At 43.9% G+C, this 24,735-nt stretch overlaps 1 protein-coding gene across 2 annotated transcripts; it reads right to left on the bottom strand.

The window, feature by feature from the left end:
• Positions 1–538: 538 nt before the first annotated feature.
• Positions 539–23,856, bottom strand: ZXDC (ZXD family zinc finger C; the record flags this gene model as incomplete). 2 transcript variants are annotated; one of them, XM_034776139.1, is given in 8 exon segments in its annotated part: positions 539–2,738; positions 8,471–8,572; positions 17,282–17,454; positions 19,235–19,319; positions 20,086–20,771; positions 22,000–22,170; positions 23,430–23,560; positions 23,778–23,856. In XM_034776139.1, coding segments are annotated over 8 exon segments (1,514 nt in total), but the record flags the coding sequence as incomplete, so codon positions are not given.
• Positions 23,857–24,735: the final 879 nt, after the last annotated feature.

Below are 24,735 nucleotides of genomic sequence, written 5' to 3'. Positions count from 1 at the left end.
GCAAATTCAGCTACGTTAATAACGTAGCTGAATTCGAAGTACCTTAGTCCGAACTTACCGCGGTCCAGACGCGGCAGGAAGGCTCCCCCGTCGATGCCGCGTACTCCTCTCGCCGAGCTGGAGTACCGGCGCCGACTGCGAGCACTTCCGGGATCGATTTATCACATCTTAACCAGACGCGATAAATCGATCCCAGAATATCGATTGCCTGCCGCCGGACCCTCCGATAAGTGAAGACAAGGCCTTAGGATATCACGTTCATTACACAGGTGGATGACATCTTTAGTTACAGCAAGACAAAGCTAGGTTCCAGACAGATGTTTGTCACAAACCCCAAGTCTATGCAACAAAAGAAACACCCTTCCAGGAATTGGAGTTTCAGTACAAGCTCCATCCTGCCTATTGAACATACAAGATTCAAGAGGAAAGAACAAGCACTGCAGATGAAAAGCTGTTCAGCATTAGTTTTAAAGCCAATAGCATATACCTTTGCATCGACAAAAGATTACTCATATCAAGAACAAACCCAATGCCAAAGTGACCATAAAAAAAGCTTTATTAATCCTTTTGCACCAGCAGTTCTTCAGCTGTCCATTGCCAGCAATGGACTTCAAGCCGATTAACCGGAGTCTCGGCCCCAAGCAGTTAGCAATTTACATTCATATACAAAGCCAAGTGAGGTACATTTTCAGAAGTAGAAACAGATGCAGTTTTAAATCCCATAGAAAGAAATTAGGTTTCTTTGCCATTTTCTTAATTTAAGAACAACTGGTATGGTTCCATGAGGAGTTTGGCATTCAGGGTGACAGCTTTCAGGGACAGCATTAGCGACTGCTCTAAAGCAAGACCCAGTAGTCTGTTCAACAGTGCTGTGCTCCTGCAGATGACTCACAAGCCCCTTTAACCTTTCCACATTGGACTCCATGATCAAACAAAACAGCAGTCCCCACAACAAGTGGGTGAAATCTCCTCACTGACTCACTCTGGCTTGGAGACCTCATCTGAGGCAGGCTAGAGATCCCTTGGGCATGAGCACAGGCATATCCAATGCTCAAATTGTTTAGCCACCACAGACAGAAAAACAATGTTCGTTCAGAGGATAAAATACTGCCTGCAAATCAGAGTTTGAAGTGAAAATAGCCTGTATACTGCTTTCAAGACTCAGAAACCAAAAAGTATTTATCTGGACATATACATAGTTCAAAAGGCACAGGAAGTAAAAGCATTTCTGAACAACCTCAGGTGAATTCAACAACAGTATAACTAAATAAATAAATATGTGCAATATTAGGAAGATCGCAATGTTCTTCTGCATGACATCTTATTCTGTAAAAAATATATACACATACGTGCATACACACAACTCATTGAGGAAAAAAAACCCCCACATACCCCCCTTTATCAAAGTCCTATACGTAATTTTATAGGCATTCAGGACATCACCATAAAACATTTAAATTACTACCTTAAAATTTAATAACCAAAAGGTGTTTTGTTTTTTCCATTGAGAATTTACACAACCCTATGCTTATTCAGGCTTATTCAATTCAGTTCAGTACAGTACATACAGCTATTCTTCTAGAAACTGCAATTTTTCAAATGAGGCAATTCTTCCTAGTTAACAATACTTTTCCTCTCCCTCTAAAAAACTCTGACGACTGGATAATCAGTCGGCCAGCTGGACACTATGCTCACTAGATATTCTACATTTTAATGAAGATCAAGTGGTATCAGAATATATAATTCTAAAAGATAGTGGCTAGTTATGAGTAACTTGGGAACACTTTTTGTAGTATAAAAACATAATGAAGGTGCTTTGAATTAAGTGGCTGTCAAACATTTCACCAAAATAGGGACGGTTAAGACAGACCTAACTTGTCAAATGCTGTTGGAACATTAGCTAATTGTTTATGGAGAATATAGTTCTCTAACGAAGTTTTCTTTTTTCAAGTCTTGCTGGAAGAATTCAGCTAAATATTATTCAGGATGAATGAGAGGGGGAAGCTCAACATAGGCATCAAAACTCATTCACAGTTAATATTTAATCTATATTTTGCTATCCCAGGGACTTTTAATTCATTTCTTCTCCCTGCTTTCTGGGCACTATCCTACTTTCCTACCATGCCTTGTAAAATATTTTATTGCAATTTGCTGTCAATACATAAGATGGCTGAAACAAGTTTGGGAAAAAAATATTTCAGGATTCCCTCCTCCTCCTCCCCCAATTCCATATCATCCATGCCAAGCAGGAGACCTTTCCTAATGGAGGAAAAGTTTAAAAAGTTACACAAAAAATGTTAAGTTTGTATTTGTTCATTAGCTGTGAAATTTGCTTTCTTGTGAAAACAGGAAAATTATTACCCTGGTTAGACGTTTAATAGCTATGGCACTTTTCTACAATGGGATTTCAGCAAGTCCGGCCCCAGCATCTTTGACCACAAGACAGAAAGAATATCTTACATAGACATGGTAAGTAGGATTTGCTGATTTTTTTATTATTATTATTCTTTTTTCATGTAACTGACACTATGTGTGATCATAGTCATGTACTCCTACTTTTCATATTTTCCTTGAGAAACTGGAACACAGCTATATTTGCTTTGTCAAGATATGACTGCACCATTCTGTTTTCAAATTAATATTCCTAACAATCATTCCAGGTCCTGTAAGTTTATTGTGCTTCCGGTGAACTGAGAGTTATCAGAACCTGCATCATCTTCTGTGGAGTTGTGTGGTTCCTGTCAAAACAAAGTACACAAAAGAGTTTGGAATTCAGACAAAGCTTTCACCCCATTATGTTTTCATTGTTTGTAACACACAGTCCCTTTTTGTAATATTTCTTTACCTTCAAACTTAATTCAAGCGTTGCAAACAGGGGCCGCTAACAGGGAGTTTAGAGAGAGTTTGGAAGGGGGCGAGGTACGTTTGCCGTTCTTTAAAACCTTTAACCTAAACTATAATCAAATCATCTTGATTTAAACAAAATCATTAACCTAGGTAGCTATAGGAGAGAATGCAGGCAGAAGCCCAGCAGCAGAGTGGGGGCTATCCAGTTTATTGCGCTGAGTGCAGCATGTATGGTTACCTGCCCTGTGGGCAGGTGGCATATGTGTGCATTCGGTGCAAGGAGCTCCTGGCCCTCAGAGACCGGGTGTGGGCTTTCGAGGTCAGGGTGGCAGAACTGGAGGAGCTAAGGGAGGCAGAGAGATATGTTGATGAGGCTTTCCGGGACACTGTAAATTTATCCCACCTCCAGTAAGACAGACCCTGCGCTGTTAAGGAGGATGAAAGGCTCAGGGAAGGAGAGCAGTCAGTGGGAGCAGAGGGAAACCTTCCCATAGTTGGGACCCTCCTTCCAGATGATCTTGGGATATCCTCTTGCACTGAGGTTACCTCTCCAGGGGAGGGAACTCCAGTCATTAGGAAAAGGCAGGTGTTAGTAATGGGAGATTCGATCATTAGAAAACATAAATAGCTGGGCTTGTGATGACCGGGAGAACAGTATGGTGACTTGCCTACCGGGTGCAAAGGTTGCAGATCTCTCGAGGCATCTAGATAGACTTGTGTGTAGTGCTGGGGTGGAGCCGGTGGTCCTGGTACATGTAGGTACCAATGACATAGGGAAGAGTAGGAGAGATGTCCTGGAGGCCAAATTTAGGCTGCTAGGAAAGAGACTGAAATCTAGGACCTCTATGGTAGCATTCTCAGAAATGTTTCCAGTTCCACACGCAGGGCCAGGTAGGTAGGCAGAGCTTCAGTGTCTCAATGCATGGATGAGAAAGATGTAGAGAGGAGTTTAGATTTATTAGGAACTTGGGAAACTTTTGGGATAGGGGGAGCCTATACAGGAAGGATGGGCTCCACCTAAACCAAATTGGATCCAGACTGCTGGCACTTAACATTAAAAAGGTTGCAGAGCAGTTTTTAAACTAAGAGATGGGGGAAAGCCGATTGCTGCAGTGGAGCACGTGGATCGGACAGAGACGTCTCTTAGAGGAGAGTCTCTTGATAAAGATTCTCTAGGTTCTAGTCAGGAAGAGAGGATGGAAGAGGATAAAGTATGGGCCAGATCAGACGAGAAACATTAACATAAAAAACAATCTGACATCAGAAAAGGGCAGACAAATAAACAGTGACAAGTTTTTGAAGTGCTTGTACACAAATGCTAGAAGTCTAAATAATAAGATGGGTGAACTAGAGCCTCGTGTTAAAGGAGGATATTGATAAAATGTAGAATCAAACGAAGTAAAAATCTTAAATGAATCCACATGTTCCATAGAATCTCTATGGATAGTAATTCCATGCTCTAATAAGAATATAACAGTAGGAATCTATTATCGACCACCTGATCAGCATGGTGATAGTGACGATGAAATGCTAAGGGAGATTAGAACTCGGTAATAGTAGGGGATTTCAATTATCCCCATATTGACTAGGTACATGTCACCTCAGGACGAAATGCAGACACAAAATTTCTCAATACTTTAAATGACTGCTTTTTGGAGCAGCTAGAACAGGAACCCATAAGGGGAAAGGCAATTTTCGATTTAGTCCTGAGTGGAGCGCAGGATCTGGTCCAAGAGGTAATTATAACAGGACCATTTGGAAATAGTGACCAGAATATAACAACATTTAACATTCCTGTTAGGGAAGAACACCTCAATAGCCCAACACTGTGGCATTTAATTTCAGAAAGGGGAACTATGCAAAAATGAGGAGGTTAGTTAAACAGAAATTAAAAGGTACAGTGACTAGAATGAAATCCCTGCAAGCTGCATGGACACTTTTCAAAGACACCATAATAGAGGCCCAACTTAAATGTATACCCCAAATTAAAAAACACAGTAAAAACTAAAAAAAGAGCCACCATGGCTTAATCATGTAAAAGAAGCAGTGAGAGATAAAAAGGCATCTTTTAAGAAGTGGAAGTCAAATCCTAGTAAGGTAAATAGAAAGGAGCATAAACACTGCCAAATTAAGTGTAAAAATTTAATAAGAAATGCCAAAAAGGAGTTTGAAGAACAGCTAGCCAAAAAACTCAAAAGGTAATAAAATGTTTTTTTTAAGTACATCAGAAGCAGGAAGCCTGCTAAACAACCAGTGGGGCCCCTGAATGATCGAGATACAAAAGGAGCACTTAAAGACGATGAAGTCACTGCAGAGAAACTAAATGAATTCTTTGCTTCAGTCTTCACAGCTGAGGATGTTAGGGGGATTCCCAAACCTGAGCCGTCCTTTGTAGGTGACAAATCTGAGGAATTGTCACAGACTGAAGTGTCACTAGAGGAGGTTTTAGAATTAATTGATAAACTTAACAGTAACGAGTCACTGGGACCAGATGGCATTCACCCAAGAGTTCTGAAAGAACTCAAATGTAAAAATTGCGGAACTATTAACTAGGGTTTGTAACCTGTCCTTTAAATCGGCTTCTGTACCCAACGACTGGAAGATAGCTAATGTAACGCCAATATTTAAAAAGGGCTTTAGAGGTGATCCCGGCAATTACAGACCGGTAAGTCTAATGTCAGTACAGGGCAAATTAGTTGAAACAATAGTAAAGAATAAAATTGTCAGACACCTAGAAGAACATAACTTGTTGGGCAAAAGTCAACGTGGTTTCTGTAAAGGGAAAGCATGTCTTACTAATCTATTAGAGTTCTTTGAAGGGGTCAACAAACATGTGGACAACGGGGCTCCAGTGGACATAGTGTACTTAGATTTCCAGAAAGCCTTTGACAAGGTCCCTCACCAAAGGCTCTTACGTAAATTAAGTTGTCATGGAATAAGAGGGAAGATCCTTTCATGGATGAGAACTGGTTAAAAGACAGGGAACAAAGGGTAGGAATAAATGGTAAATTTTCAGAATGGAGAGGGGTAACTAGTGGCATTCCCCAAGGGTCAGTCCTAGGACCAATCTATTCAACTTATTCATAAATGATCTGGAGAAAGGGGTAAACAGTAGGGTGGCAAAGTTTGCAGATGATACTAAACTGCTCAAGATAGTTAAGACCAAAGCAGACTGAAGAACTGCAAAAAAAAATCTCACAAATCGAAGTGATTAGGCAACAAAATGGCAACTGAAATTTAATGTGGATAAATGTAAAGTAATGCACACTGGAAAAAATAATCCCAACTATACATACAATATGATGGGGGCTAATTTAGCTACAACTAATCAGGAAAGATATCTTGGAGTCATCGTGGATCGTTCTCTGAAGACGTCCACGCAGTGTGCAACGGCAGTCAAAAAAGCAAACAGGATCTTAGGAATCATTCAAAAAGGGATAGAGAATAAGACGGAGAATATCTTATTGCCCTTATATAAATCCATGGTACACCAACATCTTGAATCCTGCATACAGATGTGGTGTCATCTCAAAAAAGATATACTGGCATTAGAAGAGGTTCAGAGAAGGGCAACTAAAATGATTAGGGGTTTGGAACGGGTCCCATATGAGGAGAGATTAAAGAGGCCAGGACTTTTCAGCTTGGAAAAGAGGAGACTAAGGGGGGGGGGGGAGATATGTAGAGGTATATAAAATCATGAGTGGTGTGGAGAAAGTGAATAAGGAAAAGTTATTTACTTGTTCCCATAATAGAAGAACTAGGGGCCACCAAATGAAATTAATGGGCAGCAGGTTTAAAACAAATAAAAGGAAGTTCTTTTTCACACAGCGCACAGTCAACCTGTGGAACTCCTTGCCTGAGGAGGTTGTGAAGGCTAGGACTATATCAGGGTTTAAAAGAGAACTAGATAAATTCATGGAGAGATCACTTGATCATTACCTGTTAGGTTCACTCCCTCTGGGGCACCTGGTATTGGCCACTGTCGGTAGACAGGATACTGGGCTAGATGAACCTTTGGTCTGACCCAGTATAGCCATTCTTATGTTCGAAGATTATGCCAAGAAACCAAATGCACTGAACCCTTCCCAGTAAATTTGAAGTTGTCCCACTCTTGGTTTGCAAACTGATCTAGCTGGACTGCTAACAGCATTTCATTAAAATGCTGATGGGGTGGGGATGAATCCTGACTATTGTTGACAAAAGAAAAAATAATTGACAATTTAAAAAATATTGTTTCCCTTCACGTTAACCTTCAGAATTTGAAATAATCCAACTCCCCTTCTGTACCCACCAATTTATTATAGGGTTGTTCAAGACATGGATAGTTCTGGGAAGAAGGTATATAAACCACTTTTGTTTCTACTGGAAAGGACATTATTTGGCTCAAATACTATGTTGCAATTAACCTGACAAATGGAAAGCTCCATAACGATCATAAAAAAAGTGATCTATTTCTCTCCACTAAGATGTTAGCACTTGGTTCTCAGTTATGGAGCTGTCCATGTTCACGGACAAACAGCTTGTCAGAATAGTAGATATTAGGAGTATCCTGAATAGGTAGCAAGACAGTTTTCAGCTGTCTTTGCACATGATGCTTTTGGGATGCAAGTGGCATTTGGTGGAGCTTCACTGCAGTACAGTGGTAAGAGACATTCCAAAAGTGAATGAATTTAGATCCACACTACTATCCAAAGGTGATTTTCAGTGCACAGGGTAGCAGAGTGTTCCCTTCCCTTCAGCGGTTTTCTTGCTCACTTTTACTAGTGCAGGGGTATTTCCCATGTCTGAGCTGCCAGTAAAGGTACTTCTCTAGTAGTAGCCCAAGTTGTTAAAGGGGTTATGTTTCTGGTAGTTGCCATTAGATTGCGTCTGTTTAAAAATATCACTCCCTGTTGCTGCTGGAGTTATTTGAATCCCAGTCACTATGGAAGAGTAGGATCTGTGAATGTCTTCACTTTCCTTTTGGGAACTACCACTTGGCCTCAATCTGTACTTGTTTGGGCATTTGACAGTTCTAGGATATCCCCTCAAATTTCAAAAACTGAGCACCTGATTTTCAGAAAAAACTCAGCATACAGCAGAGCTTCCACTCAGGCACCTATATAAGTCGTTGTGTTTTCAGGAGCACTTAGCAAGCAACAGCCCTGCTATTACTAATGGAAGCAGATGGGTGCAGAGTACTTTTGAAAATCTGGTCACATCATATTTAGGGTGCCTAAATCAGAGCAGAGTTTTTTTGAAAATCCAGCCCCACAACTGTAAGTGCAGAGCACTTTTGAAAATCTGGCTCCAGGTCTTCCCAGCCACCTATTATAACAGTCATGGAACATCTTTTTCGAGGTTACCCTTTGGGGCAAAGGTAAATAGCATCTCCAACATGGAACAAAACAAGAAATGGGAGCATTTGGGGCGGGGGGGGAAGAGGAGGAGAAACCAACCTCCTACAGCATCTCTGCAATGCCCACGGCAAACCTCTTGTGGTCACAGAGCTAGAGCCTGTGAAATTAGACTTTGGTCTGAACGTAGAGTACTTCTTTAGTGCAGGATAGCAAAAGTGTTGGTGCAAAATTGTTTTCATTGCATCTAACTTGACAACCGAAATCAGAATTCTAAGGTGCTTTACCTGAAGGATATGAACAGGTAAGTCCACTGTAAGTTGAGAATGTGATGAGGAAGACTGAGAGCTGAGCTGAAAGGGCAAGTCTCCCTCTCCTGGGGGATCATCCTGCGAAGGGAAAACATAATGCAAACATAGTAGGAGACACTTGGAAATCTTATCACATAGCAAGCTTCACTCTCACTACTACAACCAAACCAAAACCAGGAAAGGTAAAAAGAGTGCCTTTTTGCTAAGACCTTACAAGGGTAGTATCCTAAGGCACCCCAGCTCTGAAGGCTGATGAGGCCTAAAATGTTTCCAGTGGTTTCATGGAAGGTGAACCAATCCCCCTAGTACTCAGTCACATGTGGCAACTGCAGATTGTAAGATGCTTTCTCAAGAACTTTACGACTAAAACTGTATGTTCACTCTAAGGCCATTGTGCTGCCAAAGTGGTGGTCCTGGGGCACCCCACATGAAGGGGGGAAAGAAGAAGAGCTCTGCATGTGGCTCACCCCATACTCAGAGTAGGTGAGCTGAACAGATCCTCACTCTGCCTCCTGGAAACCAAACACCTCCAGGTCTGGCCAACAGCTTACTGCTCCCCAGTGAGATATTAGCATGTCAGGTGGAAGCTTGTCTGACATTGCCTGTTAGAAGACCCTGTCTTTTCAATTGCTTATAACTGCCAAACTTTAACCATTTGGGCTGAATTTTTCCATACTGCATATTTTTGGGAGGGAGGTGGGATTCAGCCAGAAGGGGTTGGCTGTTTCCAAAAATGAGACCAGGGAAAAATACTTTGCTTTGCCCATGTTAAAAAACGTTGGCAACCTTTGCTTTGAAGAGCTCTAGTGCCCCTGAGCTTAGGAGCAGGTAGCTGAAGTTAGGCAAGGGAGGGGCCTTGTGCATCCGTCATGTGACTTTTGCTGTTCCTACAAAAATCTGTCCAAATTTGACCTTTTAAGACTCTCAATTCACATATGCTCAGTAAAGACTTGCCAGAGATTCACATTTTCATTCTGCGAGGACTCCATCCACAGTAAGCATCCTCCAGCCCTGCAAGATGCTGAACAGGGTCTTCCCTGCAACTGTAGTTCTAGCTGCTCTACCCTGAATTCATGTCTCTTCTCTGCTTTTAATGCCCTCTCTGCTGATGCACTAGCAGCATGGAGGAGAAAACGACCTAAGTCGTATGCAGATGAGACAAGACCCTGCCGTGTGTGTGAGTGTGAGAGAGAGAGAGAGAGAGAGAGAGAATGACTGACACGAGGAGCGCGAGCAGAGAAAGGGACTGGGAGTGAGAGCCAGGGAGAAGTAGAGCCTGGGAGCCAAGGAAGGAAGGGGGCGGGGGGGAGAGACAGGGGAGAAGTGAAGAGAAGGATGACTGGGATCCAGTGGGTGGGAGGGGAGAACTGGATCTGACCAGGAGCCCCGGTACAGGGGAGAATTGTGACTGGCTGGGCAGAGACTGGGACAAGGAACATTAACATAAGAACGATCATACTGGGTCAGACCAAAGGTCCATCTAGCTCAGTATCCTGTCTTCCGACAGTGGCCAATCCCAGGAGCCCTAGAGGGAATGATCCATCCATCCCGTCACCCATTCCCAGCTTCTGGCAAACAGAGGCTAGACGCAGCATCCCTGCCCATCTTGGCTAATAGCCATTGTGACTAGAGGCCAGAGGAAAAGGGGGGGGGCGAGAAGAAGAGAGAGACAGAGATCAGACAAGAAGCTGGGAAAGAGGAACTGGGGCTGAATGGGTGAGAAGAATGGGACTGGGACAGAAACAGTTTAGAGGGGAAGGGCAAAAGGGATCAAGCTTGGAAGAACCTAGCAGAAGGCTCTGTTCCCACTAGAGAACACTCCCCTCCAGAGCCTGGAATGGAATCCAAGACTTTCAAGTCTCACCATTAGTCTGCTGCTAGCAAATATATGTGAAGTCCTCAGGCAAAGGGTCTCATCCCACCCAATGCTGATCCACGCAGATGATTACAACCTACTACTGTTATCAGTTTGTTATTTCAAGTGGTAGAGGTCTGTGGCATGGATCTAAAGGCACCAACAGTGCTACTGATGACCAGCGTCACTAGGACGACATATGATGGAATCTAGTTTTTCAGTCTGCTTTTTAAAAAAAGCTCCAGGAAGTTGCACATAAAAGTTACATTAAAAGAACATTAAGGCTGCAAAGTCAGGCATTCAAAAAATTACAATCTGCCAGGATTAAGATTCCCTGTGCAACTTATTTTGAAATACCTTCCGTGTCCCCCCGTGCCATGAGCACATACTATTTTTTCCCCCCACAGAACCCCTGCCTCATTCAGTGCATAGAAAGGACAGTGCTCACTTAGCGAGCAGCTATTCAATATTGTTTTCTCCTCATGGTTCAGTGCATGGCCCATGCCTCACTTACAGCACACCAAATCAAACTCTGATCAGAAGACAGAATTAATAGTTTTCTCACAGGCAACCTTAATATTCTTATAAAAAACAGTTACTGAACTTCTCGTAACTGTTGTTCTTCAAGATGTGCTGCTCACGTCCATTCCATTCTAGACACGTGTGCACAGTCATCGGAAAAGTTTTTCCCCCTAGCAGCACCCGTCGGGTTGGCTGTGGAGCCCCCTGGAGTAGTGCCTCCATGGCGGTGAATATATGATCCTGCCAACCCAGTGCCTCCTCAGTTCCTTCTTCCCTACTACTCCGACAGAGGGGAAGACGGGTGGGTTTGGAATGGATATGAGCAACACATCTCAAAGAACAGTTACGAGAAGGTCAGTAACCGTTTTTTCTTCAAGTGCTTGCTCATATCGATTCCAAATTAGGTGACTCCCAACCCTTACCTAGGCAGTGGGGTCAGTGTTATGGAATTGCTGACTGAAGCACCGCTCTGCCGAATGCTGCATCATCTCTGGCGTGCTGGCTGATGGTGTAATGAGAGATGAAGGTGTGCACCGAGGACCACGTCACTGCCCGGCAGATTTCCTGTATAGGGACCCACGCCAGGAATGCCACCAAGGAGGCCTGCGCCCTTATGGAATGCGCCATTAGCACCGGAGCAGGGACTTCATCTAGCTCGTAGCACATCCAAATGCAGGATGTGATCCAAGACGAAATCCTCTGAGAGGAGACCGGGAGCCCTTTCATCCAATCTGCCACGAACAGCTGGTGTGAGTTATGAAACGGCTTCGTGCACTCGATGTAAAAGGCTAGCGTTGAACATCCAGTGTGTGAAGCCTCTGTTCCTGGCTACCTGTATGAGGCTTAGGGTAAAAGACAGTTACAAAAATGTCCTGGTTGGAGTGGAATTGGGACACAACCTTTGGAAGAAAGGCCAAGTGAGGCCTAAGCTGCACCTTGTCCTTGAAGAAAACTTGTAGGGAGGGTTGGAGGGGAGGGCCTTCAGCTCCGAAACCCTCCTCACCGAAGTAATGGCGACTAGGAAGGCCACCTTCGATGACAGGTATACGAGCAAACAAGTCACCAGCAGTTCAAACGGGGGACCCATCAGCTTGGAAAGAATCTCCTGTCTAACCTGCGGGTACAGTTGTGCCAGGTCCTTGGGGAAACAGCCAACCATGGGGCTGGCGAAGACGGAGCGCCTAGCCGCTCCCGGATGGAATGCGGAGATAGCTGCCAGGTGCACCTTGATGGATAATGCTGCCAGATACTGCTGTTTCAAGTGCAGTAGGTATTCGAGGATAAGCGGTATGGGCACCTGCAGCATGGGATGTCTGACTCGGAGCTCACGAGATTGAACCTTTTCCACTTGGCCAGGTAGGTGGCCCTGGTGGATAGTTTCCTGCTACCAAGCAAGACCTCCCTAACCTGCTCGGAGCACATGAGTTCCATAGGGTTTAGCCATGAAGCTTCCAAGCCATGAGGTGAAGGGACTGAAGGTCGGGGTGGTGAAGACGACAGTGGTCCTGGGTAATCAGGTCCAGGACCAGGGGCAATGTGATCGGGGCATCCACCGACAGCTCCAGCAGCATGGTGTACAAGTATTGACGAGGCCACACCGGCGCCACCAGTATGACCTCTGCGGACTTTGCGCATGAGTGGGAACGGGGGAAACGCGTACAGCAGATGATCCGTCCAGGGGAGGAGAAATGCTTCAGAGAAAGCCCAGGAAGTGGTTCTGGAAACAGCAGAATCGTGGGCACTTTCTGTTGCCCATGTGGCAAAGAGGTCGATTTGGAGAGCTCCCCACCTCTGGAAAATACTGTGCGTCATGTCTGGGTGGATAGACCACTCATTATTGTGGAAGGATCTGCCGAGGTACTCCACCAGCTCGTTCTGGGAACCTGGGAGGTCAGACACTTCCAGGTGAACGGAGTGGGCTATGCAGAACTTCGATAGCTGACACAGTGGAATGAGCTCCACCCTGCTTGTTTATGTAAAACATCACAATTGTGTTGTCTGTCATGACTCCCACACACTGTCCCTGCAGATGAGCTTGGAAGGTTTGGCATGCTCGTCGGACCACTCTCAGCTCCTTGATGTTGATGTGGAGTGAGAGTTCGTCTTGGGACCACACGCCCTGCATCTGAAGGTTTCCCAGGTGCGCGCCCCAACCCAGCGCCGATGCTTCCATTACCAGGGATGGAGAGGGCTGGGGTTTGTGGAAGGGGACTCCCTCGCACACTGTCTGCAGGTTGAGCCACCAACGGAGGGACTCGAGGACCTGCACCGGGAGGGTGACCAGAGTCGAGACCGCTGTGCGATAGGCTGACGTGAGCCAAGCCTGGAGAGGTCTGAGTCACATTCTGGCGTGCTGTACCATGCATGTGCAAGACACCATGTGACCAAGTAACCTCAGGCAACCCCTTGCTGCGGTGGTGGGATACTGTCTGAAGACTTGTATGATGTCCGTCATTGCTTGGAAGAAAACCTCCGGCAGGAATGCCCTGGCCCGGTTCGAGTCCAACACTGCCCCGATAAACTCTATCATTTGAGTTAGTACCAGGGTCAACTTGCTCTCATTGAGGAAAAGACCCAGCCTGTCGAAGGTGGATCTCATGCAACGGACCTGTGCGTTCACCTGGTCCCTGGAGCGTCTCCCAGAGCAGCCAGTTATTGAGGTAAGGATACACTTGTACCTGCCTCCAATGGAGGAAGGCGACCACGACTGACATGCACTTGGTGAACACTCGGGGGGCCACGGACAGGTCGAACGGGAGGACCATAAATTGGTAATGTTTGTGACAGACTACAAACCTGAGGAAGCATCTGTGGGTAGGTTGTATCAATATGTGGAAGTACACACCCTTGAGGTCAAGGGCGGCATACCAGTCTCCCGGATCCAGAGAAGGGATAATTGTGTTTAGGGAGACCATGCGAAACTTCAGCTTTTTCATGAAGTGACTGAGGCCTTGCAGGTTGAGGATGGGTCTGAGACTCCCCTTTGCTTTGGGGATTAGGAAATAGTGGGAGTAGAATCGCTTGCCCCATAGCTCCTGAGGAACCTCCTCCACTGCCCCTGCGGAGAGGAGCATATGGACCTCCTACATAAGGAGATGCTCATGAGAAGGGTCCCTGAAAAGGGATGGGGAAGCGGGTGGGGCAGGCAGAATTTCCCACGTCTACCGTGTGAAGGACCCAGCGATCTGATGTTATTCGTGACCAAGCATGGTAGAAGTGGGATAGATGGTTTAGGAAACAGGGCTGAGGATCCGGTCTGTCAGCTGGTACATCGTCCCCAGGTGTACCTTCAAAAGGCCTGCTTAGAGCCTGAAGCAGCGCACACCTGGCCCTGGTTGGACGGGGGCTGGGAAGGCTTACGCCTACTGTTCCTGCCATGTTTCCTAGAGAAGTCCTGCCTAGGACATCGAGGATAGGGATGCTATACAGGCTGCAGCTTAAAGTGTTTTCTCTGGGTGGCCAGGGTAGGCACCCCAGCGATTTTAGCATAGCCTTAGAATCTTTAAGGCTATGCAGCCTGGAGGCAGTTTGCTCCACAAACAGGTCTGCCCCATCAAATTGCAGGTCTTGCAGGTGTATGTTGCACCTTGGGTGGGAGACCCGAGGCCTGGAGCCAGGAGCTTCGCCTCATGGCAATCCCAGAGAACAAGGTACGTGCCCCCGAGTATGCAGCGTCCAGTGAAGCGTGTAAAGAGGTCCGTGCCACTGCCTTGACCTATTCAGAAATAGTCCTGAACTCCTCACTGGACTCCATGGCATTAGCTCTTTGAACTTTACCGTGGAGTTCCAGGAATTGAAGCTGTACCTGCTCAGGATTGCCAGTTGGTTGGCAATTCTGAGTTGGAGTCCCCTGGTCGAGTAGACCTTTTGGCCGAACAGGTCTAGCTGCTTAGAGTCCTTGGATTTGGGGGTAGGACCCTGCTGCCCATGTCTCTTGTGCTCATTTACCGCAGCCACCACCACCACCAAGCAGGGCTACGGGAGTATGTCAAGATATTCGTACTCCTTAGTAGGGACAAAATACTTCCTCTCGACTCCCTTTGCAGGTGGAGGAATGGAGGCAGGGGTCTACTACCAGGTCTTTGTGTTGGCCTGTGTAGTTCTGATGAGGGGCAGAGCCACCCTCGATGGACCTTCTGGGGCCAGGATGTGCACCCTCTGGTCCTCCAGCTCCACCACCTCCTCAGCCTGCAGGCCCATGTTGCACGCTACCCTGTGCGGCAGGTCCTGGTGGCAATAACTGTCTATAGGGTGCAGTCCCAAGGTGGAGATCCCCGCAACCGCTTCATCCGGGGAGGACAACAATGACGCCAGTGGGGGTACAGGGTTCTCATGGCCCTCTGGGTCCCTGGGGACATCCTGCACAGCCTCTCCTTCCCCACTAACTGCCCCAGGGTCCATGTTGGTGGCGGGAGCTGGCTCCAGGAGTGGTCTGCACTGCTGTCACCTCAGAACCCCAAGGGGTGGGTCGACTCGTCAATGCTGCAGGTGAGTGGGAGTCCTTGGAGAGGGTGCCCTAGGCCTGGTGGTATGCCCACGGGGTCCAGAATGGCCACTGCGCTTGCCATGGCCCTGCACCCACATCCTGACGCTTACGGTCCGATTTGTGTCTCCGCCACCAAAGACAAAGACCTGGAACATGAAGGCCAGGGAGGTGCTGATCACAGCTGTGCCTGCGATTGGTACCGGGAATCTGGGGAGCGGTGCCACGATGTGTGGTGCCGGGAGTGGGACCTGTGCCTTGCCGGGGACCAGTGCCGCAAGTCAGAGCGATGCCATGGAGATACAACTGATTGTCTCGAGGCAAGCCCACGATGTTGATGCAGTGCCGCGCGTTGCAGTACCAGAGGCTTCTTCTGACTGGCCGGGGACTGTGGCACCATCATGGCGCTTAAGTCCCTCGCGGCCTCGAAGATGTCCGGGGTGGATGGCAACTTGATGTCCTCCACCACCTGGCCCAGAGAGTCCACGAGCACCAGACCTGACGTCCCCCGTTGGGGGCTGAAGTCGACGGTGCTGTCTCCTGGGCTATCAGTGCTGGGTGCTCCTCCCCAGGAAGCACACCAGTGTCGCTTTTCAAGGCGGCTGTCCTCAGCGCCAGAGATCAACCCCTGTCCTGCTTGCAGTGCCGCTTCTGTGGTACGGGGAATGGGAGCAGTGCTGCACTGCCTCCACCAGTCTTGGTGCCAGGGAGCGCCGGTGCCGAGGGTCTTAATGCCCACAGTCCTTCCTTGGCACTGCTTCGCAGACGGAGGCCGGAGCGCTCCGCATGGAGGAGCTCGGTGCCGGATCCTGCCATGCCGAAGCTGGCTGGGGACAAAGAGCTGCCCCCATCAGGAGCTGCTTCAGGTGACAGTCTCAAGCCTTTTTCGACCTGGGATGAAACCCCTTACAGATCTTGCACCGGTCAGTTTGGTGTGCCTCCCCAGACACGTAAGACAAGAGGTGTGGGGGTCGCCCATTGTCATGGGCTTATGGCAGGATCTCCAGGATTTAAAACCTTGGGCTCAAGGCATGCCCCAAGCAGAAATAGGAAAGTTGGGGTGGGGAGAACGCCCACTCCTACACCAACTACTATGAACTAACAACAGACTACAAAACTACAACTATACAATTACTAGGAGAAACAAGGAGCACTTGCAATAGCAAGCCACTGCAGTTCCAACGACCGTCACTGGCGATAAGGAGGAACTGAGGAGGCGCCAGGTCAGCAGGGTCATATATTCACCGCCGTTGATATGAGCAAACACTCGAAGAATAATGTAATTTGCGAGTGTTATTACTGGATATAGTGCAGGGCAGGGCAGCGTCTTTCCTTCCTAGCTCCCACCCCTGGGGCTGTTCACTCCTGAACAGGGTTTCCTCCAGACCCCTGTCTAGTGCAGCTACACCTGTGGCTTTTCAGTGCTGTCCCCAAGGCTTCTGCCTGTGTTCTTAACCCTCAGTCTCCCCATCACCTTAGCTGTGTCTAACCCTCCCCTCCCGACATGTGCATGAATAAGGGGAATATTTACAGAAGGGTTTTAATTTATACTACAGCATTCATTTTTCATTATCAGCTAAGGGTGGGGTATAAGGTCCCCCCATAAAGTGGCTCTCTAAGGAAGACATTTGAACTGGCCCTCTTCACTTCAATTACTTTTGTAATCATCTTTAAGATGCTTGGAAAAAACAGTTCTATTACTGGTGATAAGTGTATGAAGGGACTCTCACCCTGAGGAGAAAAAAAATGCTCTTTTTGGACATCAGCAATATATTACTCACCAAGTACCTTGGTATCATGCAACAATCACAGTATTAATACAGGAGAAGACTAGATCTGATTTGAAAGGACAGTCAGATTCTTCTGTGTGAACTGGCAAATCATTAGAGAACTGGGTAGATCGTATGTTTTATTCATGTGTTCTTACTTGAAGTAGCTGAATTTGCACATACTGTGCGCCAGTTGCTGGATCCCTTATTGTTAGGCCTCCATTTGGCAAAACAATGTTGCCACACAATCGATTCCCATGACTGGTAGATGAGAAGTTGGTAGGACTCACTTTACCACCTTTGCTTTTCCTCTGGCCAGAATTTGATGCTGCTGAAATAAAGTTATTTTAATTAATTATGTTGGAACATCTGATTCTTTGGTAAGTTTCTCCTTGGGATTTGTCAAATTTCATCTGAAAACATCTTTTCTCCCTTGCCTCTAATTACTGTGTCTCCTTTTACTATACTATTAACCAACTATAACCATTCAAGTAGTTAGGCCCAAAAGTAGAGATAGTAAAATTTTATGCAGCCTATATTTTCATTTTTTTCTGTTTACATTTCGGTTAAACGTTTGTTTGAATTTAAATATTTCCCTGTGTATTTCTCAATATAGACATCACATTACCCAGGAGAACAAGAAAATACTATGATTAACATTAATATCTTCATTGTTCATGCTGAATAAGATGCCAAAAGAAAATTAAGCATAATTTGAGGATAATACACATTAGATCTTTTCAATTATGAGGTGTTTTTTTGTTTTGGTTTTTTTTTTACTTCAAATATTAACAGGTAAACATTTTAAAACTAGGACTTTCAACTTTTGAGTGTCTATTTAAATTCTGTTAATGCATTTTAAGATGCAAGACTTGTTTGAAATACTATATAGAAGTTTTTATTACTCTACCAGGGAAAATATGTGCATGGGAGGGAAGCAAAAACAGGAACTGATTCATTGTCTCTGAAAGTAAATGGCTGTCACTAAGTTACTGGTAGGTGATATGATAGACATGACACAAGGAATCTTGTTTAAGAAGGGAACTGGAAATTTTCTAGCTCTGTTTTATAGAACAGGGGCAAATTCAATCAAGTCTCCTTTCAATCTAGGATATCACCAAGCATGCATTTTGGACAAACTGCCATAATTACAGATCACTTCATAGACAGACAAAAAGAAGAATAGTATTTTTTAAAAGAAGAGAAAGTGCATATATGCATAGTGCTATAAAGCAAGAGACATGATAATGTTTAATTTGGAAGTGTAATCCTTTGCTTACCTTAAGACATAACTAAAAACTGTCACCTTGATTTTCAGAGACAGGAGGCAACAAGAAACATAAGGAAAAAAATTGCTTAGTGTGATGTTCCTCTCCCCTTGAGGGCAGCTGCAACTCAAATAGCTGTCTCTTGTTGTTTCGTTATTTTTTCTGGGCAAGTTTAGCGAGACATGGAATACATTTGACCTAACAAAGCAACAGTGCACATCAACAGACAGCTATGAATTCCACTGTAGTTTAAGGGGAGGAAAACAAATGGGCTAGTTATGTAAACTATGGCCCAAAGTTTGTGTTTTATAAAAATCTGCTACACGAGATTGAAGGTCAATAGAAAGGCTTCAATTAAAAAAATAAAAATAAAAAAGTCCCAATAAATTCCCCTACTGTGCTTTCAAACTAACACTGCAGCACTGTGCTAGTGCACGACCTAGAGGTGAAACTGACTAGTCTGTTTTCATTCACTGTCCACGTTGAGTAAAATGAAAAAGCACAAATAGCAAATTAGATTTTTTAAATTGTTTTGGTTTTAATACATTAAGGATAATCCTATGAGTAGAGTAAGTAAATGATATTGAGGGTGAGGGAAGGGGGAGTTTAAATATAACTTTAACCTACCAGGGTCCCTTTAACAGAAAGGGAAAATCCAAGTGTGGGGTTTTTTAAACTCTCAATGAATTTTAAACTCCATGCAAGAAGACCATCTCAATCATCCACAAAAAGCACACCTCACTCAGACTTCGTTGCTGATTGCAATAAGTTTATCTACTTGAAAGAGAGATACTCCCATTTCATTGCATGTTACTAGATTCAGCAAGGCAAATGCCTCCTCACCTGTGCTGCTCCCATTCCCTTTTTGTTTTCTTTTCTTGGCTAGCTGAATGGCTCTGTAGTCTGTCCTTGCAGATCCACCGCTCTCCTAATCAAACAAGAGATATGTTTTATACATATTTGAAACAAAAAATGAAGCTAATGAAGCCAGACTAACAAATTACTCGTTGCTCATAATCTTTTACATTATCCTGGATATTCATCTAACACTGGGTGGCTGGGATTTAAAATGAGTACGTTTTTTAAACAGTAGCAATCAAAATTCTGATCGGTCCTCTGCATGTATCTGGCATACAAGGTTATATACACTTCCATGTTTATCAGCTTTTCAATAAGGTCATGGTGATAAGGGAAACATTGTATACTGAAAATAAACATTTATCTTTACATAGTACTGGAAAGGGAATGGTTTCCCAGAAGCCGCATTAAAGGTAGAGTTATGGGAACGAAGACTGAGACTAACAATTTCAGTTACTTTCCATCCCCAAACCCTTCCCTGAAACTAATACACACACAGGACATACCGTATATTCCCTTCCTTATGCTTTCTTGTTAGTCCCACTTCACCCTTGGGGGGTTAATTTTGAAACTTTATTTTTTTTTAAACTTTGAACACGATCCTCCCTCCCCCACCCTCACAATTCAGGCCTTTTAAAAAATTTTTCACCATGTTGAATCCATGTCTAACAACATATTTAGTCAATACAGAGTTCTAAATCCTTCATGAAAAAAACCCATGTAATTGGGTAAATCAGTATGAAAGGTCTGCCCATAAGTTGCAAGCAGCAATGGAGTATCCTCAAAGTTAAGGTGCTTCAGTCATCTGGGGACAACTGAATATAGTTACTGCATACCAAAAATGAGCTGCAAGTCACTGTGCTAAGATCCATTTCTTTCTGAGCACTGTAGCTTCCTGGTGGGTTGGAGAACACAAACTGTGTCACCACTTTACTGCCTTCCTGTTGACCAACAACATCCGAGCTGGGAAGCAAGTTTCGTTCAGCTTTAGTTGGTGTCAGTAACTCAGGTCCATTGCTTCCACCAAGGCTGCTGGAAGGGGTCAAAGTGGTAGTGTCTATCGTTAGATTATTGCTGGATGTCAAACCATGTAGGTCTTGACTAGAATTCTTCACTGATAAAGATGCTAGCGAACCTAAGGCTTCTGCATTTACAGTCTGTACATCATCCAGATTTGAAGTACTTTGCTGTAAAACTGTAGCAGTGGTTCCCATCAAGAGAGAACTGTCCAGGCTATGTGGAATATCACTACTCGCCACCAATATCAAAGGGTCAACTGTTTGACCTAGGGAATTGCTATTGACAGAAAGGTTTCCACCAAGCGTAGAGCCTACTGAAGCAACATCTATGGTGACAATTCCAGAGTTTACTAAAGCCATATCTGTTGCAATCCCAGAATTGTTACCAGACACATTGGAGAAAAGGGACACAAGGTCTATGTTGCTGAGGTCACTTTGTCCTGGACTGGTGAGTTCACTACTAGGCGTGAGGGAACTGGTTGCTTCAAGCTGGGTTAAGAGATCTGAAATATAATACATGTATTAAACTTGTTGAAAATGCAACAGACCAATGATAAAGGAAAAGAGGTTGTGTGCCACTACCTACAGATCAAGGGGTGCAACACTCAAAAGTGGGAATACACAGAAGCCCCAAAGACACACGCTTATAACTAATAGAACATATGGATACTTTTTCCAGAACAGGTAAGATGCCAACAGCACTCTTAAAGTTTACATACACTGCAAATAAATGAAGCAACATTACTGACCTCAGAAACTGTGGGGTTTATAAGTAGCACACTTGTACCAGACACATGAGAATTTAATAGGGAAGAAAAAACACTGCACACAAGTGTCTGAAGACAGAGTATCCTTAAAATTATAGGCTAAAAATATTTCCTAAATTAAACCCACTTTTCTAAACCAGAATCACAAAGGAAAACAAGCTTATTAAAACAAAATTCATCTTTATAGTAATTGTGAGATTTCCCAATCAGAAGAAAAATAGTTTCAATCAAGTATTAGTTTCCTGTGTAACGTATCCTCCTCCCATCCTTACCAAAAATATTGTACAGAAGTGACTGATCTGTGTATATATATTTAGAACATGGAAAAAAATTTGTTCTCTTTCCTATTCACTATGCTACCAATGTGGGACTTTGAGCTCTGTCTTATTTTGCTTCAATTAGAGGTCTAGATAAAAGTAGGATGAATTTTTAAGTTTGCCACATCACTGAAAGACAAAAATTACTTTAACAATGTTTACTAATGTTCCACTGTGATGAAGAATCTCATATCCAGCAAACAATTATACAGTAACATTATTTGTTCGTACTGCTGGACAACAGTTCCTTTCAGCACAGGAATTTCTACATACACTTATACTCTCCAAAATACCCTCAAAGCAGTCCGTGCTACAAGTCAGGACTTAAAACCAAAATACTCTTAAGTCCTCATTATCAGGTTTTAGAAAGAACATATTTAAAAAAATCTTCAAGAGCAAGATCTGCTTTAATTCAAGATGTTACTGACTTCTGGAAACCACAAGCCAAGCTCTAGTCACAGCTCCCACTGAAGATTTTATCTCATAAACATGATATATACAGAAAGAAAAAATCCTGGCTCCACTGAAGTCAGAGTCTTGCTGTTGACTTCAATGAGGCCAGGATTTCACCCACAGTTTTTGCCTGATATACATAGTGTTTAGGCTTCCATTTGCCCCAGCCATATTTTGAGGCTAAAATATTATACCTGGACTGAAGTTGTGCTGTTTGACCATGTGAGTCTTCATACTGTGCTTGGAAGTGAACAATTTATTACAACTGGACACTGGGCAACGGGTCTTTGATGAATCCACATCTTGAAGATGTTTCTTGGAGTGAATATACAAACTGCTGCGTGCAGAGAATTTTGCACAACAACCTGCAACATGATACACAGCATATTACAGGATCTTTCTTAGTTTTAAACTTAAAATTAGTATTTAGAATTCCCTGGTAAACATCTCAAAGTTACATAAATAAAATGCTCTAGTTAATTAACTTGCAGCACTTGAGCACGGGTGCCATACATACATAAATACAGGAAGTTGAAGAAAGCAGCCAAAGCAAAGCAGAGTTTCAAAGGAGCAGAAGAAATGTCATACCAGAGCAGACCACTGATACATCTAGTCCAGCATCCTGCTTCCAAGAGAGCAAAAAACCCAAATGATTTAGTGAAAAGTGCCACAAAGGCACCTTAAATAGAAGCATTTGATAATGGCCACTGGTGAAAGCATAAGGGAGGAGGAAATGCTTCCTGACAACCACAGGACAAAAACCACTTTGTTTTATGCCATGAAGTATAAGTAGCAAGGTTCCTTGTTCAGCCAGGAAGTTGGGTAAATGTCTTGTGTCTATTTATACAATTATAATCTAAACCCTTTTAAAAAAATCCCACTAGAGATCGTGCCTCAATGATTTCTTTCAGCAGCTGGATCCACAAATCTTTTGTTTGTATTCATTTTAAAACCATGGGTCTTATCAGTAAGCTCCCCACATACCTTTAGCCACTTTATTATCCCTTAATGGATATTTGTAGTTCTGCAGAGACCTTTTTGCTGGAAGAGGCAACCAGCAGTACTGGAGATGTAAATGTACTACAGAGTTATAGAAAAAGGCCACTATAACTCTTCTGCATGACTTTCTATCCCTGTTAAATATAACCAACCAGCCTATTAGATTCATCTGAACAGCAATCAGATGCTGAGCAGACATCTTCATTCTATCATTGCTTGTGATTCTTCCCTCCTGCAGCCACACACACACACACACCAAAGTAACATTTCCCAAGCAGTTAATCAACTGAAAAGATAAACAGTGTCTGGACAGTATCACAGTCTTAAATCTAAAGGAAGTGTTGATTTCCTTTTATCACTAACTGATGAGAAAAATCAAGTGACAATGATCTGCTAGCCATTTCCCAGGTCTCCTTCAAGTCTGGGACAATGTGGTTTATTCAATTAGATGTTCTTTAAAAAAAAATAAGCTACAAAAAGGTAAGAAAGGTAAAATATGACTTTAAATACCCAAGGCTCCAGTCCTTCAGTGAGCCTTGACTAGGCAGGACCCTACACCTACCAAAGTAACAGCACACAGCACAAACAAACAGCACACAGGACCGATCAAACAAACAAACCGTACCTTCCACTGGACATTCAAATGGTTTTGTGCCTAGGTGAGTTATACTGTGGCCTTTCAAGTGTTCTGCTCTTGTGAAGGATTTCCCACAGCCTTCTACTGGACATGTAAACCTCCTGTCATCTTCATGTTTCCTACAAAAAAGGGGAGATTACTATTCCCAAACTTAAATTCTCTACATGCTCATTTCTAGCATCAATTACAACCACTCTGATTTTAAAACTCACTCTTACAACAATTATCTGCATTAGAACACGTTTAGCCAACACAAAGAACTGACAAGTAAGCCATGTGTTGGGTTTTGGTGTGGTTTTGTTTTTGAGCATAACTAATTTTTTTTTTTTTTTTTACCTTTTATGTCTTAGTAGCTTGGACATGCTGGTGAAAGACCAGCCACAACCTTCAGAATCACAGATAAAAGGCCTTTCACCTAATAAATAAATAAATAAATAAATAAATAAATAAATAAATAAATAAATAAATAAATAAAAAGGTCACATTTAATCATATAGTAACAAAAATACATGCTGATATTGTGAAGTCTCAAAAAAGTTTAAGGGACATCTACACTGCAACCCAATCCTCCCCTCCCCCTGCCGCAATGAGTCTCCAAGCCTGTGTCAACTGACTCAGGCTCATACTGTAGGGGCTAAAAATAGCAGTGCAGACATTCCCACTCCGGCTGGAGCCTGGGCTCGGAGACCCTCCCCAGGTTTCGCAGCCGAGTGGGAATGTCCACATGGCTATTTTAAGTCCTGTAGCACAAGCCCAAGTCAGTCGATTTGGACTCAGACTCACAGCAATGTTTTTTTTCCCTTCTGTAGACATACCCTCAGTTGTTTTAAAAAGTTAACTATAAAATGATATTTTAGTTTCTTTATCAAACAAGTTTCCTTATCTACTGGCCATGTCCTGCAATTGGATCTGCCTGGGCAGACCCCTACGCTCCCATGGAACTTGAAGGCATCCATGTGGGTGCATGGATCCACCTACGTAGATTCAACTGCAGGAGATGACCCTATATTAACTTGGACAACCAGATTTTTTAAAACCCAGTTTGCTTTCCACTGTTTATGTATTAGTTTGTGTGCGCGTTTGTTTCCCCCCATTTCTCTGCGTTATATTTTGTTGTCCAAACTAACAGGCAGTCCATTTAAAAAAGTCAATAAAATCCACTTCTCCCTGAAGATGTTTTACCAACTATTGTTGTAAACACTTAAAATTAGGAAAATATTTCTCTACTCTTGTAGTTTGTTCTATGCAAGTGATATCACTTGGTCTATAGTCAATTTCCTCCTGTTTCCATAAT

Source organism: Trachemys scripta, chromosome 7 (assembly GCF_013100865.1).
Source record: "Trachemys scripta elegans isolate TJP31775 chromosome 7, CAS_Tse_1.0, whole genome shotgun sequence".
Taxonomy (NCBI): domain Eukaryota; kingdom Metazoa; phylum Chordata; order Testudines; family Emydidae; genus Trachemys; species Trachemys scripta.
This window is presented reverse-complemented; position numbering and strand designations above follow the sequence as displayed.